Source organism: Sciurus vulgaris, assembly GCF_902686455.1.
Source record: "Sciurus vulgaris genome assembly, chromosome: 7".
NCBI lineage: Eukaryota > Metazoa > Chordata > Mammalia > Rodentia > Sciuridae > Sciurus > Sciurus vulgaris.
In genome coordinates this window covers 124,957,235-124,974,457 of record NC_136467.1, presented here as the reverse complement: position 1 = coordinate 124,974,457, position 17,223 = coordinate 124,957,235, and the positions used below count along the sequence as shown (strand labels likewise).

Below are 17,223 nucleotides of genomic sequence, written 5' to 3'. Positions count from 1 at the left end.
GTGAAGGCTCCCCAGCCCATCTGAGCTGCTCTCTCCCCTGCCATTCCTTTCCCAGTGGTCAGCTGGACTTAGAATTGAGGTGAGAGACAACCACAGTGTTCCCATAGAGAGGACCAAAGGGGATGTGAGAGCCAGGCACCCCAGCCCTATCTTTCACTGGTCCTGAAAACATCACCCATTTCTGAAGTCCTGATGACTGTGGAGCCCCTGCCCTCAAGGAGCCTCCAACACCAGCAGAAACTGACTGATGGAACCACAGGGTGCTGTCCACAGCAAGCCAGACTCCCAGGGAGGAGGTATCATGGGCTGAGGGTCAGTATCCTAAGGGCCAGAGGTCTCTCCAAGTCCACTTTGGGCAATGAACAACCAGAAAGTAGGGGGCAACACAGGGCAAAGAAAGCTGTAGGTGGTGGCCAGGAACATAGTCTTTTTCCTTGAATTCCTCTCACCCTCTGACTTTTTCCCTCTCACTCCACCACCTCATCATTGTTCTAAGATCCCCTCCGTCTTCCCTCTGAACCCACCAATCCTTTTTTCTCCTACTACCCAGCCCCAAACATCAATCAGCTCTTCCCTTCACTGGCTCCTGAATCCCCATTCCATCTCTGAAGTCCTGACTGCCACAGTTCCTCCCCCAATCTCAGCACATTGGTCTGAGCAGAGTCCAAGATGTACCCATAACGCCTTGGTAGGTGATGGGAACAGAGGGCCTGCCCCCAGGGGGGATCCCATGAAGTAACAGCTTGTAGGGGGCTCCAGGAGGGGGTGGGGGCATCAGAGCCTGGCGGACGTCCCCTGGCAGCAGTTCTTCATGTGCCCCCGGGCCCTCGGGCACCTGCAGGCGCAGCTGGAAGTGGGCAAAGGTGTCGGGCTGGGCAGTCCAGGTCACACGGAGGCGCCCTGTCTTGTCTCTGCCCAGCACCCTCAACTCTCCCAGCTCCTGGGGGCGCTGCTGCAGGAGAGGGGCCTCGGCCCCTTGGGTCGTCGAGGGGCCTGAGGGAGGAGGCTCATCAGTAGCCCCCAAGAGGCCCGAGGGTGAGGACCCTGGGAAGGGGCAGAGCAGGGCAAGAAAAACAGGAGAGTGGAGCATGAGAGCCAGAAAGGAATTCCCAACCTTTTTGTATTTCTGGGGAACCTCCCCTTTTATATTCCTGGTCCCCCCACATCCTCCCAAAGGTTTTTCTGTCCTTCAAGCACCCCCATCTACCATCTTCCTGAATAGACAGGCTTGTGCTTAGGGCAGGTAGTAGATAGATAAAGCCTGCCATCCCACCCCCCATAAGGCTTCCATGACCTCCATATTCCTCCCCACCCATTTCCCTCTCCCCACTGGGTGGAGGTCCGGCTTCCATTAGTGCTGCAGTGAGAAGCCTGAAAGAAAGGAGGGAACTGTGGTGTTAGGGAGGAAGGATGCAAGAAGAGAGTGGGCAGAAGAAGAGAGCATGGGTGTGGACGTCCAGGTCAAGTGGCATCTGAGCCCTATGGGGGAAGAAGAGTTCCACGCCCCCACATACACCCACTGCAGCCACAGAGCACCCTCTCCCTCAGCCCAGACATGGTTCCTGTGGGAGAGACAAGCATGAAGTGAGCCAGGAAGACTGAAAACACAGCTTAAGAAGCAGTGGTTTCACCCCCACAATACACATGCTGCCTGATGGCTTTAAGGCCACCCCCAAGCAGTCCTCCAAGTGTCCCTTCATAGTCCAGGCCAAATTGTAGGAAATAACCACCCGCCAGTCTTCAGTCACCCTCTCCACAGTAAATCAGAGTGAGAATCACTGGTTTCAACTCCACCCCACTCAGAGTAGGGTGGGCTCTACAGACCATCATCCCAGATGCCCCTTCATTACCTAGGACAGCAATCCTGGCCTCGGGTGGGAACCCAAGTGAAAACCAGGGAACCCCAAAGGTCAGGTTACTTGGTTTTGGGTACCCACTGGATGATAAAAGAGCCCCAGGGTGAGGGTAGCTTCCAGGGACACTGGAGGGTATGCTTTGCAGGGGTGGGGTAGGGGGGGGGTCCCCTGGTGCCAGGGCGAGGGAGGGCCAGAAGGTAGAAGGGTGTGTGTTGGGGGGGGTGGCAGTCAGAGAAGTGAGGCTGCAGGCTCCAAGGCAGGTGACACTGGGACAGGAGATGGGTGGTCCCGCGGCCCCAGTCCACGCTACCTGTGGTTGTGATGAAGGCGTAGGACTTGGAGGTCTGCCCCGCCCGCACCCCGTGGACTTCCACGTGGTAGGTGGTGCCGGGCCTGAGGTCGGGTAGGCTGACAGTGCGCGTGGTGCCCGGCACCATCAGCTCCCCGCCGGGGCCCTCTGCAGGCAGCTGGGGCCGCCAGCGCAGCACCACGCGCTCGAACTGGCCACGGAGCCCATCGAGAGACACGAGGAGCGCGCCATCAGCGGAACTGCCCAGCACCTCGGGCTTGGGGTGGCGGGGCGCGGCCAACCGGTCGACGCCTTCGGGCGAGAGGCCGTAGATGCCCTGGTTGGAGTCCCGCTTCCAGGTGCCGGGAGCGGGGCTGGCGGTGGGGCGGGGGCGACGGGGTCGCGGGGCAGGGGAGCCGGCGGGGGCGGCGGCCGCCCGACGCCGCTGCAGGTATTCATGGATGTGGCGTGCCACCGACGTATAGGTCTGGTTGGCGCGCAGGGGGTAGCCGTGAGCCCGCAGGTGGCGCTCCAGGTCCTGCACCGTGCCGCGGAAGCGGCCCAGTTCGGCGGTCAGGTTGCCCCACGTCCGCCGCGGAGGCTGAGGCAGGCTGGGCCCGAGGCGGGACTCCTCCTCCCCCTCCTCTGCTGGCTGCGAGGGCCTGGCGGGCCGAAGAGGCCGCGAGGCCGGGGCGGGACGGGGACGGGGCTTGGGGGGCGGGGCTGGGGGGCGCACCTCCGGGTAACTGTAGTGGCCTGGTGCTGCCGGGGACGAAAAAGGGGGAGGGGAGAGCAGGTCAGTGGCAGCTCCCGCACCCTGCGCTCCACTCCACCGCGGCTCCTCCCACACCCCTCCCCATCAGAGCCAGAGGTCTCTTCCCTGAGCCCCAACCCCACCTGGAAAGAGAACCAGAGCCATGAGTCAGTTCCCCTCACCCTCCAAGCCCACCACTGTTGGTGCCCTAGAAAGAAAAGAGAAGCCAGCAGGCGGGGCCCTGTATCTGATGGAGAGAAAGGGGAGTGAGAAGAGAATGAGAGCAACAACGAAGTGAGCGTTCCCCTGTCACAGGAAAAGAAAAGAAAGATCCAGGCATCTGTTAAGAAACTTTGAGGGTTAGTGGAAAATTACGGCCGAGAGACCCAACTCCTGGTGATCAGAATCCTGAAGTCAATAGGACTGCTGATTTATAATCTGCCTAATTCCAATTCCCACAATATCTGACTTTCAGCACCACTGCCTCTGTACCTAAGTTAGGATAAGAACCTCCTTTATCTGTGTGGATCAGAGAACATCTCCTTTCCATAGTGTAGTTCCTTCCATAGTCTAACCTGCAGCCTTCCTATAGGACTTCAAGCACTTGTGTCCTCAGTGATCTCAGAAAAGAGCAAGGCTCCACACACCCTGCCAAATGCATTCAGAGAAAACTGTGAGCCTTAGACTTGGGCTCCTCATCTTGGAAATTAGGACCCTTCCCTAACCCCTGGCTGGCCATACCTGTGTTGGCCCTGACCGAAGCCGGGTAGCTGACTGCCCGGCCCCGCTCTGCAGTGACAGTCACCACATATTCCACTCCTGGCATCAGGTCGGTAAGCAGTGTCCCATCTGCTTCGGGTGGAACTTCCAGCCGTACCCTCTGGTTGCCAGCACTGACATAGGATACCACAAATCGGTCCACCTCAGCCTGGGGACGTAGCCAGCTGAGCTCCAGTGTGGTCGGTGTCACAGCCACCACGCGGAGGTCCTGGGGACCGTCGATCACTAGTTGAGTTGGAGAGAGGGAGACTCAGGTGGGAGTCTGATTCTTCAGTCATTAGCTTTCCTTCCACCCCTTCCCTCTGCCTCCCACAGGGCAGGCCCACAGCTGTCCCTCTCAAACCCAGACTTCCACCCAGGATCCTGCCCCCACAGTTCCAGCTCTCACTGGTGGTGATGGTCTTAGAAGCAGGAGGACCCCAGCTGGTCCCTCGAAGGGCACGGACAATGACCTGGTACTCCTGACCAGGGGCCAGTCCTCTCTGGTCATAGGCTGAGGCAGAACTGGGCACGCGAGCGGTGAATGGGGGGCTCGCCCCCTCTGTCTGTGAGAGAGAGTACCAGGTGATCAGGGGTTGGCACTCTTGCCCTACTGCTCAATCCCCTTATTATCTCTTCTTTTTTCCAATTCTGAATAGTGTCAGCATGGGACTGTGTGGAACTTGGCCCTTTACAAGCTGGGAGCTGGGAGGTAACAGCAAACATGCCCAGAGCCTTACTCCAGGCTAGCTGCTATTCTAGGCAATTTACAAATACAAACTCAATTCTTTTTTTAATAACTTTTTTATTTATTTATTTTTATGTGCTGAGGATCGAACCCAGTGCCTCACATGTGCTAGGCAAGCACTCTATCACTGAACTACAACCCCAGCCTCTCACTTAATTCATTTTTGCTTAATTCATTTTTGCTGTTGTTGTTTTGGTACTGAACCCAGAGGCATTTTACCACTGAACTACATCTCTAGCCCTTTTTTATATTTTTTTCAATTTTGAGACAGGGTCTCACTAAGTTACTCAGGGTCTTACTAAGTTGCTGAGGTTGATCTCAAACTTGCAATCCTCCTGCCTTGGCCTCCCAAATTGCTGAGATTATAGGCGTGTGCCACCATGCTGGCCAAACTCACTCAATTCTTGCAACAGCTCTGTGAGCTAGGTGCTCAGTCCCATTTTTACAGATGAGGAAACAGAAGGATCAGTATCTTATTACCCTCATCAAGATAGTGGCAAAGACTTAAGCCCAGGCAGTATGACCCCAGGTTCCCCTTTCATGGGCTCTCCTTGTTCATCACCAGAATCTCAGATACTCCTGCTGGCTTTCCCCAGGCAACCCCAACTACCTGGGTAGGAGGAGGCTTCTCCTATGCTTGTTCCTTTCAGAACAGATGAAGTAGATCAAGGATTCCCCCCTTTGAGTCTAACTTCCTCCTTAAAGTGTCTGCTCAGTCTGAACTTCGCAGCAGATGCCTACCCTGACTTTGTAATTTGGTTGTGACCTGCATCATGATACTTCTCTTTAGGGGCTTTTCAGCAGGCTTCTAGACCCCCTTACAACAAGGCCTACTTGCCCAAAGTTCCATAAATGTTTTTATTTCTTTTTTGGTAACAGGAGCACATAACCACTGAACCACATCCCCAACCCATATTTTTTATTTTTAATTTTGAGACAGGGTCTTGCTAAATTGCTTAGGACCTCACTAAATTGCTGGAGCTGGCTTTGAATTTGTGACCCTCCTGCCTCAGCCTCCTGAGCAGCTGGGATTACAGGTGTGGGTACCATAACTGGCTCACAAATGTTTCTTCATTGCTGATTTCGAACCTGAAATCATGCTTGGTTATGGAGACACAAAAATACAGTTTCTGTCCTTGGGTAGCTCATATTCTAGTAGCTACACATAAATCTCCATACGAATCTCTTTGTATAGTAAATGAGTTTGAGAAAACAACCCTCCTCTTTGAGTGCACATTTAAGGTAGTGTGATCGTATGTGGTGGCCCACAGGAAGTTTGGGCTGCTGCTCTAGGCAGGGTCTTCAGAGTGCCAGTCTCTGGGGAGGCAGGAGGAGCTGGACATCTGTGAGCATTCTAACAGCCCTGCATTTCACTGGGTTATCCAGCTAGGACAGCTGCTGAGGACACTCTGTTCTGCTTAGCTATGTTGGCTGTGATGGGGATGCCTCCATTCAGCCAAGTAGGATTGGAAATTTCTAAAGGTACTCTCCTAAACCAAGAGACTTGTGGGGAAATCAACATAGTAAATACCAAAGTATAAAACCAGATGAGAAGGCCACGTAGGGATTTCTGGGTTGACGATGAAATAAAGCTTTGTCAGAGTTTTCTGGATTGAAAAGCTTTCCTGGACACACAGGATCCCTGTCTCTCTCCTACTCAGCCTACTCTAGGATACCCCAGGCTAGGAAACTTTGGGTTGGCCCTCACTCAATACCTGTGATGTCCTCCCCCTTCCCAGAACCCACTTTCCCTTTACTCCCACCCCTACTCTCTCTTGTCTCTGTCTCTTTTATTCTTTCTTTCTTTTCCTCTCCCTTTCCCTTCCTCCCCCACCTGTCACACACACACATACACACTTGGGAGCTCCCTGATTAAGTCTGGTTCTTTCATTAAGGCAAACCCATTCCCAGAGTTTTCCTTCACTCTGTGGAACAACCTGTATGTATTCTGTAGATACTATTTGGTTCCTCCTGAGATTCATTTGGGAACAGTCCCCTGAAAGTTCCACTGTCAGTCTAACCTGTGTGTCCCAGCACCATCTTGTTGGTTGGAGGCAGGCTCTCTAGCCAGATTCTGGCAGCTGAGTCTGCCCCTTGGTAAAGCTTGGTTCCCTCATCAATAATTCTTGGCGAATTTTTAACTTTATTCTCAATATCAACTCGTGGCCCCAGATGGAGGACTCCATCTTGATTGGTCCCTGGAGCTTACCTCACTCTTTTATCCCTTTTCAGACAATATCCAAACAAAAACTCCTGTGTGTGCAGTCTTGTGTTCCAGCCAACACTTGGCCAAGCCTGTTTCCAGACTGTAAAATACACCCAAACCAGGAATACCTGAACCTCTTTCTGATGCAGGGATTGCCTCCCTCAGGAAGCCACGTTTTCTCTTACACTTATATAAGAGCCAACATTTTGGAAAATAGCAACATTTCATGAGGAGTGATCCTCAAGCTTGAGGCCATCAGAATTACCTGGGGGACTTGTTACATCCTAGGTTACTGAGCTCCATCTGCAGACCTTCTGGTGCAGGAGATCTGGATGGAGTCTGATATACCATGTGTAACCAGCTCCCAGGCGATGCTGATGTGGAGGTCCAGGGAACACTGAACACAACTTTGAGGCCCACTGAGTCAGAATAACAATGCCACAAACGCAAGGAGAGGAGGGACAGTCCTCTTCCATGTTCTGAAAATAATTCCAATAACTAGGTGTGCCCTGTGGCCAGGAATAGCAGAGTTTGGGTTTTGAGAGAGAAGTAGTTCCAGAAAGAGGGAGGGGAGGAGGTAGAGACAGACTTCAAGGAAAATGGCAGAGATCAGAGGACAGTGAGCTACTGAACATATCCCATGCCAACAGAAATGGACAGAGAGTAGTGGCCAAAACAGAAGACTCAAAAGCAGAGGTCAGCTACACAGAGTGAGGACTGGGAGCACAGGCTGGTGTGGAATCCAAGAGGGGTGTTTAGGGACCAATTAACAGGAGCTTCTTTCACACCCAGGCTCACAAGGGATCCATAATATGACAAAGTTCCATATCCAGAGCACAGTGGATGAACTGAGACCAGGACCAAGCCTGGAGCAGGCAAGTCCAGCACCCTGTCTCAGAGTAAGGGGAAAAGTTAGGGCTTTGGCTGGCAAGCTGCACTCCCTGACAACACCCAAAGAGAATCTGTATTTATTCAGAGCAGGAGACAACGCTCTCTGAAAGCTTCTCTTATCTCATGTTTATTTTAATTCTTCTTTCTCTGAAGTTTCTTAGGAAAATTCCTTCTAAAAGTCCCACCCTCTTTGGATTAGAGCTATGTAAATAATATACACATAGATGAAGAGAGGGGGAGAAACACTTTAAAATGTTAGCAGTGCTTGTTTTAGTGTGAAGCAGCCAAGAATTATTTGTTTTTCTTTTCTCTAGCTGCAAAGTTCTTGTCTTGTGATTAAATTATTTTTATCACAAATTTTTTTAAACAGAAGAGAAAACCCAAGCTACCACAAAGTAGGGATTTCTGCCTCTTCTTTGTCCTGAGAGTGAGAAGAAATAGGACATGGTGGGGACATAATGAGACCAGGCGAAGTGGGGCAAGGATGACAGCTAATATCTCTGAGCTATCCCTTCTGTCCTAGTGCCTTCCCAGGCTTTAGGCCCAGAGAGTTACTTATTTTTTTCCAGAGTCCTGTTTAAGCTGATAGAGATGAAGGTGACATGGCACATCCCTTGTGGCATTTGGGGATGATGCAGGAAAACATGAGTTGGATGCTAGAAATGTCAGATGATTTAGAGCTGGGAAACAGCCATATCCTAAAAGCTCAATTCACAGAAAGGGAGGGCCCTTATATGAGGCCACAGGCTTTGTCCCTGTTGTGCTCCCCAAATGTTTTAAGAGCAAGTTGGAGGGAGGCAGAGAAAGAATGCTTTGCAATGTGCTGGCGTCATGGAGGTGAAAGAACAAGTTCACAGACTCAAAATTATTACAACAGCCTAGACAGCTTGGCCTAAACTAAAAAAGATAACATTGAACAGAGTCAAAGGCAAAGACCTATATTTAGACTAAAAAGTGTATGCAGTTGAATGTTGTCTTCTTTCCTTCCTTCCTTCCTTCCCTCCCTCCTCACTTCTTCCCTTTTTTCTTTTTTCCTTGCTTATCTGTATTTTATACATTTAATGCATTTGGCCAATATGACTTTTACAATTAAAAGACACTTAAAAGAATTATACCGGGGCTGGGGAGATAGCTCAGTCGGTAGAGTGCTTGCCTTGCAAGCACAAGGCCCTGGGTTTGATCCCCAGCACCGCCTGCCCCCCCAAAAAAAGAATTATGTTCAAAACTGCTGACAGTATTGTGACTACAAGTTAATAATATGCCAACTCTGAGAAAAGTGCCAGAGTATCCAGAGTTAGCCAATGGGCTCCTCTCTGATGCCCTTTTTGGGGAACACACACAAAAAGTGGGAGGCACAGGAAGGTAATGATTCCTGAGAACAAAACCTTAGGGGTAAGGGGTGAAGAAACTGAAGGGTTTTGCTGGGAAGAATAAAATATGAGGTGATGGCCGATGTTGCCAAATATCTGAAGGCCTGTGGCATAGGACACAGAGAAAGCTAAAAATATTAGAGCAGCTGGTGGATGCTCAGCTGGCCAATGGATGGGCAGTGGAATTTGGGCAGATTTAGATTCACCAACAAAATGAACTGACTAGCCATGATGGTCAACAGTGGACTGCAGCCTCAGGAAGTACTGAGCTCACTATCACTAGAAGTGTTCCATCTACACTATACCAAAGCTTGCTGGAGATGTTGCAGAGGTTGCCATGACTGATATAGGGCAGGATAAGAAGGACTTTACAGCAGATTCAGGAACCCAGCCATCTGGACTTATCCCCTGATTACATGGTACTTTCTACATGAGATGAGGACCCCTCCCTCCATTGCCATACATACTGCCAGTGCCACTCAATCAGCTCACTCCTGGAGCTTGGCCCCCCTCTCACCGTGGGAATGAACTGAATTTCATAGGCATCCACAGAGCCAGGAGCCCGAGTCCATTCTGTCCGAACTGTCGTCTCCTCCAGGAGGTGCATCCTCATGTTTTCAATGGCTGGCACCTCTGCCCAGGAGAAGAGGGTGGAAAAGCTCATTAGCCCAAAGCAGCCACCCCCACCTCTACCGTCACAACCCCTCTTAGTCAGGGTCACACCAAGAGGCCCATTTGAGCTCCCCTTGCTCTCTGCAGGTGGAGAAAAGCTGGTAGAGGCTGGAACAGGGCCTGGGTCTCCCTCATCTTCCCATCTCCAGGAACACAGAATCTCTCTACAAGCAGCTAAAGGGGCCCCAACCTGCTCCTCAGATCTGAAGCCCAATCCTACCTGCTGATATGCCCCCCACAGTTCTGCTTCCCTGCTGTTCTCTGGTTTCTCTGACTCCCACCCCTCAAACCCATATACCATCTCCCTCCAGGTCCTGGCCCCCCAGGCTTCAGGCTAAGGTTTCTGAGATGGCTCTTGTTCCCAGAATCCCAGTCCTTGCCCAAACATATTGGAGAAGACTGCGCACTTACCTTCCCCACAGTCCTCCCCAGCATAGCCATCTTGGCAGAAGCAGCTACCCTGGCGACACTCTCCGCGGCCACGACAGTCCCCAGGGCATATCTGGATAGCGCAGTCAGGGCCTCGGAAGCCCTCAACGCACACACATTGACCGGCGCGGCACAGTTCCCTGGGCCCGCAGCCTCCTGGGCAGGCGCTGGCGGGTGGTTCTTCCTGCCCACAATCCTCGCCACCATAGCCTGTGTGGCATATGCACACTCCCTGAACACAGCGCCCACGACCCCGACAGTCGGCCGGGCAGGTGCGAGTGGCACACACCGGGCCAGTGTAGCCTGGGTCGCACACGCAGCGTCCGTCTTCACAGCGACCGCGTCCGTGGCAATTGGAGGGGCAGGTGCGGATGCTGCAGTCCTCGCCTGCGTAACCCTCCCAGCAGGAGCATACACCGTCCTGGCACACACCATGCTGGCTGCAGTCTCGTGGGCACCGCCTTACTCCGCAGTCCTCGCCGGAGTAGCCTTCGTCACACACGCAGCGCCCGTCCAGGCACTGGCCGCGGCCTCGACAGCCCCCGGGGCAGCTGCGCGTATTGCAGTCCTCGCCCAAGTAACCCGCATCGCACACGCACACGCCATCCTCGCAGCGGCCATGTCCGCGGCAATCTCCAGGACACCGACGGCTTCCGCAGTCCTCGCCAGTAAAACCTGGGTTGCACACACAGCGGCCGTCCACGCAGCGCCCCCGCCCGCGACAGTCGCCAGGACAGGCACGTGTGCCACAGTCTCGGCCTGTGTACCCGGGCCAACACACGCAACGGCCGCTCTCGCAGCGGCCCCGGCCACGACAGTCCCCAGGACAGCTGCGCACACCGCAATCCTCACCGCTGTACCCTGTGTTGCACACACACACACCGTTCTCGCAGCGCCCACGGCCTCTACAGTCGCGGGGACAGGCGCGGGAGCTACAATCAGGCCCAGTATACCCGGGCCAGCACACGCAACGGCCGTCCTCGCAGCGGCCCCTTTGGTTGCAGTCGCCAGGGCAGCTACGCACGCCGCAATCGTCCCCGCTGTAGCCTGGGTCGCAGATGCATTCGCCGTCCTCACAGCGCCCGCGCCCCCGGCAGTCGCGAGGACAAGTCCGCGTGCTACAGTCCTCACCTGCGTACCCCGGCCAGCATACGCAGCGGCCGTCCACACAGCGCCCTCCCTCGCCACAGTCCCAAGGGCAGCTCCGCACCCCGCAGTCTTCTCCAGTGTAGCCAGGGTCACAGACGCAGCGTCCGTCCTCACAACGCCCCCTCTGGCTGCAGCCCCGAGGGCAGCTCCTAACCCCACAGTCCTCACCAGAATAGCCGGGATTGCACACACAGCGCCCGTTCTCACAACGTCCTCTCTGGCTGCAACCACGAGGGCAGCTTCTCACGCTACAGTCCTCACCAGTGTAACCTGGGTCGCACACACAGCGTCCGTCCTCGCAGCGTCCTCTCTGGCTGCAGCTCCGAGGGCAGGAGCGCTGGCCACAGTCGGGGCCTGAGAAACCTGCCCTGCAGACGCATACACCCTGCACGCAGCGCCCTCGGCCTTGGCAATCCCCTGGGCAAGAAGGCCAACCACAACTTGGGCCGGTGTAGCCAGGGAAGCACACGCATCGACCTCGGACACAGCGACCCTGATCATTGCAGTCGTCGGGACAAGACCCGGAGGCTGCAGGAGGGGAAGAGGGAGACATCCCAGACTCTGTGGGGTCGGAGCAGGTGGGTCCACCCCAGCCTGGCTCGCAGGAACAGGCACAGCGACTCAGGTCAAACACACCATGGAGGCTGCAAAGGCTACGCACATCTGTCTGGCCTAAAGTGGGAAGGAGAGACAGGCCTCAGTCTCTGCTGAAGAGAGACTGAGCCCACATAGTGCTCCTGTGGGTAGGCCCCTCCAGAAGGGCCAGCCTCATTTCATAAGGCCAACTTAGTTTCCAGTTGTTTAATGGCCTTAGGCAAATACTTGGGTTGACATCTAGCCCAGCTGCACTCTCCAAGTGTGCCCTGGGCTGCACGCACCCCTCCTGACAGCAAGGAAGGGGTGCCTTTTTCTAATTCATCCCAAGATTCTTTATGGACTAGTGATGCCACCCCACCCTAACCCTCTTCTCCATCTTCCTCTTCTGTGCCCCCTCCTGTAATGACCTGCTCACCTGTGCCGGCCTGGGCAGCAGCAGGACAACATCCCCCAGTGCACTGTTCCTTGAGCCCCTTCACCAACTCTTCCAGGATCTCCAGCCGTATTCTCAGAGCCTGTACCTCTGAGGCAGGGACAGGGGGCTCAGTGCCCGGGGGACAGCCACAGCCCGCAGAAGGGGGCAGATTAATGCGGTGGGTGAACACCACTTGCTTTTCCCCTCCTTCCACAGTATGCTCATAAAGTTGAGAAGAGGGGCTCCCTCCCCCTGGTTGGGGAGGGGGCCGTGGGGCTGGGAGTGTGACATTGGATCGTGGAGAGAAGGGGCCTGCACTGGCTGTGTCCAGCAGTACCAGGAAGGTCAGAATGGAGGTTAAGGGACATTGGGCTGGCATCATTCAGGAGGCTGCAGGGAGAGAGGGCAAGTATGAGAGCAGCTTCAAAAGGAAGGAGACGAAATACATCCCCCTTCTTCCCCAACACACTAACAGTCCCACCACTCATAACTAATCTACCAAACTCACACATTTGTGAAAATTCACATTAAGCCTAAAGGACACTCTCGTGGGCATATCTGGTCTCTACCACTCTTTGTGATGTCATTTGGTTACCTTGCTCCCCTTTAAAAAACTGTTCTCCCTCCACACATACAGTGGTCTTTTATTTGTCCCACAAATGCTACAAGCTTATAATATAGCCTAAGGGCTTTGGACTGTAACTTCCCTCTGTCTAGGATGCTCTTCACTAGGATGCTTTTGTTTTTACCACTGAGCTATATCCCCAGCCTTCACTTAAAGGCTGGCCACTTCTAGTTTAAATCTTAATTTATGTGTCATTGACCTTGAGAGTCCTTCCTTATGCTGGGTCAGAGTAGTCTTCCATGACTCTTTATCACAGTGGTCTGTTTATGTTCCTCATGGCATTTTCTGCTGCCTTGTTCTCTTACTTGTTCTTTTGTCTTTTTGCCACAACTGTAATGGGAGCCCTTTTGGAACAGGGATATTGACTGTCCTGGCACTGCTGTATCTCTGTGCTTAGCAAATTAATGTATTGGGTAAATGTGCCACTCAACACGCTGAATGAAATTAGCAGATGAGTATCTAGGGCTGATCCTTCACCAAGCACTGGGATCCCAGCTCCTATTGTCTTCTCAGAATCCTTAAGGTATAGATTATTTTCCCCTTTCATTCTCAATTAGATCTTTTCCATCAGTTGTTGTTGTTTTTGTTGTTTTTTTTAATGAACTCATATATCTCCCATTTAAAATAAGCCTCTTCCTCAGGACTTAGATTATCAAATGCCAAGACTTATTATAAAGATGCAAGGATAGACACATGGACCAGAAAAGGAGCCAGAAAAAGGCCCAAGCACACATGGTCACCTGATTAATGACAAAAGTACCCCTGCAATTAAAAGGAAAAAGGGGATTGGGGGTGTAGTTCAGTGGTGGAACACTTGCCTAGTGTGTATGAGGCTGTGGGTTTGATTTCTAGTCCTGGAAAGAAAGGAAGGAAGGAAAGAAGGAAGGAAGGAAGAAAGGAAGGAAGGAAGGAAGGAAGGAAATAATGGTCTTTTTAATGAATAAATGATGGTCTTTTTAATGAATGGTGCTGAGTCAATTGAAGATTCGCACAGAAAAAAAATCAATCTCCACTTTATATCCATATTTAGAGGCTAAAGTGAGATGGATTGTGGACTTAAATATGAAACAATACCTTCTAGAAGAAAAAATAGGGGAAAACCCTTTATGACTTTGGAGTAAGCTAAGATTTCTTAAATGGGACACACTCAAAACCTAACCATAAAAGAAGGCAAGCCACAGAGTGGGATAAAATTGATCTTCTCTCTCTCTCTCTCTCTCTCTCTCTCTCTCTCTCTCTCTCTCTCTCTCTCTCACACACACACACACACACACACACACACACTTAAAATAATAAAGAATCACATCATCAAACACACACACACACACACAAGACCAACAAAGAACAGGAAGACCAATTTTTTTTAAATGGCAAAAGACTTAAATAGGTATTCCAGAAAATAATGTATCCAAAAGGCCAATAAACATGAAAAGGTGTACATCACTAGTTACCAAGAAAAATACAAATTCAAACCACAATGAGATACCACTAAATAGCCACCAGAATGGCTAAACTTAAAGAGACTATTGTTTGATATTGGCAAGAACATGAAGCAACCGAAATTCTCATGTGTTGCAAGCAGAGTATAGATTAGTGTGAGCACTTGGGAAAACTGGTAGTATCTACTAAAGCACATAGCCACCAGGAGAGTAGTGCATCTCTGTTATCCCAGAGACTCAGGAGGTTGAGGCAGGAGGATATCAAGTTCAAGAACAACCTTCACAACTGAGGGAGACCCTGCCTCAAAATTAAAAAAAAAAAAATTAAAGAGCTGGGGTGTAACTCGGTGACAGAGGACCCTGAGTTCAATCCCCAGTGACACAAAAAAAAGATTGGAAGGAAGGAAGGAAGGAAGGAAGGAAGGAAGGAAGGAAGGAAGGAAGGAAGGAAGGAAGGAAGGAAGGAAGGAAGGAAAAAAGAGATTACAATAATTGAGTTGTTCATTTAACATTTGGGCATTTCACTGTCTGAAAATTAAACACTAAAATAAAAATTTAAAAATTATTCCTGATATTACACCCCGCCAGCCACCACCACATATTTTCTGCACCTAGTTCATGGTCAGAGTTGTTAAAATATTTATCTGCACTTGTCTCCATTTCCCCATATCCCATGCATGCCTCAATCCACTCTGGCTTCTTCAATCCCTTTAACCAACCAAACAACTCTCCCGAGGTAGCCCAATGATCTTGGTATCACAAAGTCTAAGGGACATTTGTCTTTATCTTATTTGGCCTCTTTCAAATCAAATATAGTTTATCACATGTCCCATTTAAAAACATCCTATGTCTAAGATGTATAGTATGGTATACACTGTTCCCTCTACATGGACCCCTCTTTCCTTCTCTCTTGGCTTCCTGATCCTTCAAGTTTCAGCCCCACATCATTTCCTCAGGAAAGCCTTTCTGAACAAATCAGGTCTCCCTATCATGTGATATCACAGTACTATATAATTCCCACTTGTTACATTTATAAAAATTTGTGATTATATACAAATAGGTATATGATGGGATTTTTAAAATTACTTTCGTGCCTATTCTCAATCTGCCCATTAGACCATAAGGTCTATGGGGCAGGCATGGCACCTGTTCCCCTCACCTTGGCTGCTTTATCCTTGCACCTAGCAATAACAGATGCTCAATAAATATGTATTCACCATAGGAATGAGTGAAAAGTCCAATTTAAGTCCAGGATTAGCATTAAGGCTGGAGTCAAGAACAGGACCAAGGTCAGGGCTAGGACCACAGACAGTGTCTGGAACTAGAAGCCAGGGTAGATTAATCAGAGACTAGACCTGGGTAGATCCTGGAAGGACCAGATGGTACAAGCACTTTAGAAAACTGGCTGAATTTACTTGATTTAGTAAAACTGAACATATGCAAACCCCATGACCCTGCAATGCCACTTCTAGGAATACAACCAGCATACAGTGCTGGCCATATGGCTCATCTCGTAGAGTGCCTGACTCTCATGCTGGAGACCCAGGTTCAAGTCCCCAGCCCTCTGTGATTGTGCAAATACCAAACAACCAGCAGAGCACTACTACCCATAATAGTTTCAAACTGGGAGCTACACAAATGTTTCACATCAGCAGAATGGATTAAAAAATTATGATTTATTCTTACACTAGAATAAAATAAGCAATGATAAGGAACTAAATGCAATAATGTAGATGAATCTTACTGAGCTTGAGCAAAAGAAGCCAGACACATAAGAGAACATGCTGGATAATTCTTTTAAATTAAGTTCAAGAAGAGAGGATGGTAATCTGTAGCGTTCTAGTCAAAAGGGTGGTGCTCATGGTGGAATAGTGACCAGATGGGACTTGGTGGGAAAATTCTGGGGTTCTGAGAATTAATTAATTAATGGTATTGGGTTTGAACCCAGGGCCTAGTGCATACTAGGCAAATGCTTTACCACTGAACTACGCTCCCAGATACTTAAAAAAAAAAAAATGTGTGTGTGTGTGTGTGTGTGTGTGTGTGTGTGTGTGTGTATAAAATACAGTGCTAGGCGAATCTCCAGGATATATAAAGAACTCAAAAAAAATCAACAGAAAAAAAAAAAACTCAATCAATAAATGGGCTAAGGAACTCAATGAATACTTCACAGAAGAATACAATTGATCAACAAACATATGAAAAAGTGCTCATCATCCCTTGCAATTAGAGAAATGCAAATCAAATCAAAACTACCCTAAGATTTCATGTCACTCCAGGCAGAATGGCAATTATCAAGGATACAAGCAAAAATAAATGTTGGCAAGGATGTGGGCAAAAAGGTATATTAGTACATTGTTGGTAGGACTGCAGATTGGTGCAACCTCTTTGGACAGCGGTATGGAGATTCCTCAGAAAATGGAATGGAGCCACCATTTGACCCAGCTATCCCACTCCTTGGTTTATACCCCAAGGACTTAAAATCAACATACTACAGTGATGTAGCCACATCGATGTTTATAGCAGCTTAATTCACAATAACTAAACTATGGAACTAACCTAGATGCCCTTCAACAGATGAATGGATAAAGAAAATGTGATACATATACACAATGGAATATTACTCAGCCTTAAAGCAGAATGAGATTATGGCATTTGCAGATAAATGGATGGAGCTGGAGAATATCATGCTAAGTGAAACAAGCCAATCCCAAAAAACCAAAGGCCAAATGTTTTCTCTGATGAGCAGATGTTGATCCATAGTGGGGGGTGGGTAGGGAGGAATGAAGGAACTTTGGATTATCCAGAGGGGAGTGAGGGAAGGGGAGGTGTGGTGGGGATGAGAAGGATGGTTATTACCCTATATACATGTATACAAAAATTTTTTTAAATAAAAAAATAAGTTGAAAAAAATACGTAAATAAATAAAATACAGTGCTAGGAATTCGAACCCAGGGAGATCTTATTTCTTAATCTGGATGCTGGTTATTCCATTGTGTTTATGGGATTCACTGTAGCAAGTGC

At 50.1% G+C, this 17,223-nt stretch overlaps 1 protein-coding gene across 2 annotated transcripts in view; it reads right to left on the bottom strand.

The window, feature by feature from the left end:
* The window catches only part of TNXB (tenascin XB), a 58,063-nt gene that overhangs the window by 37,829 nt on the left and 3,011 nt on the right, over nucleotides 1–17,223 (bottom strand). For both annotated transcript variants that reach the window (XM_079148535.1, XM_079148536.1), the window contains exons 2-8: nucleotides 12,136–12,525; nucleotides 9,957–11,795; nucleotides 9,391–9,506; nucleotides 4,068–4,224; nucleotides 3,641–3,904; nucleotides 2,167–2,907; nucleotides 676–1,044 (exon numbers count right to left, since the gene is read on the bottom strand). In XM_079148535.1, coding sequence (XP_079004661.1) covers nucleotides 676–1,044; nucleotides 2,167–2,907; nucleotides 3,641–3,904; nucleotides 4,068–4,224; nucleotides 9,391–9,506; nucleotides 9,957–11,795; nucleotides 12,136–12,517 — 3,868 coding nt within the window. In that variant the 5' untranslated portion in view covers nucleotides 12,518–12,525. The remainder of the gene's footprint in view (nucleotides 1–675; nucleotides 1,045–2,166; nucleotides 2,908–3,640; nucleotides 3,905–4,067; nucleotides 4,225–9,390; nucleotides 9,507–9,956; nucleotides 11,796–12,135; nucleotides 12,526–17,223) is intronic.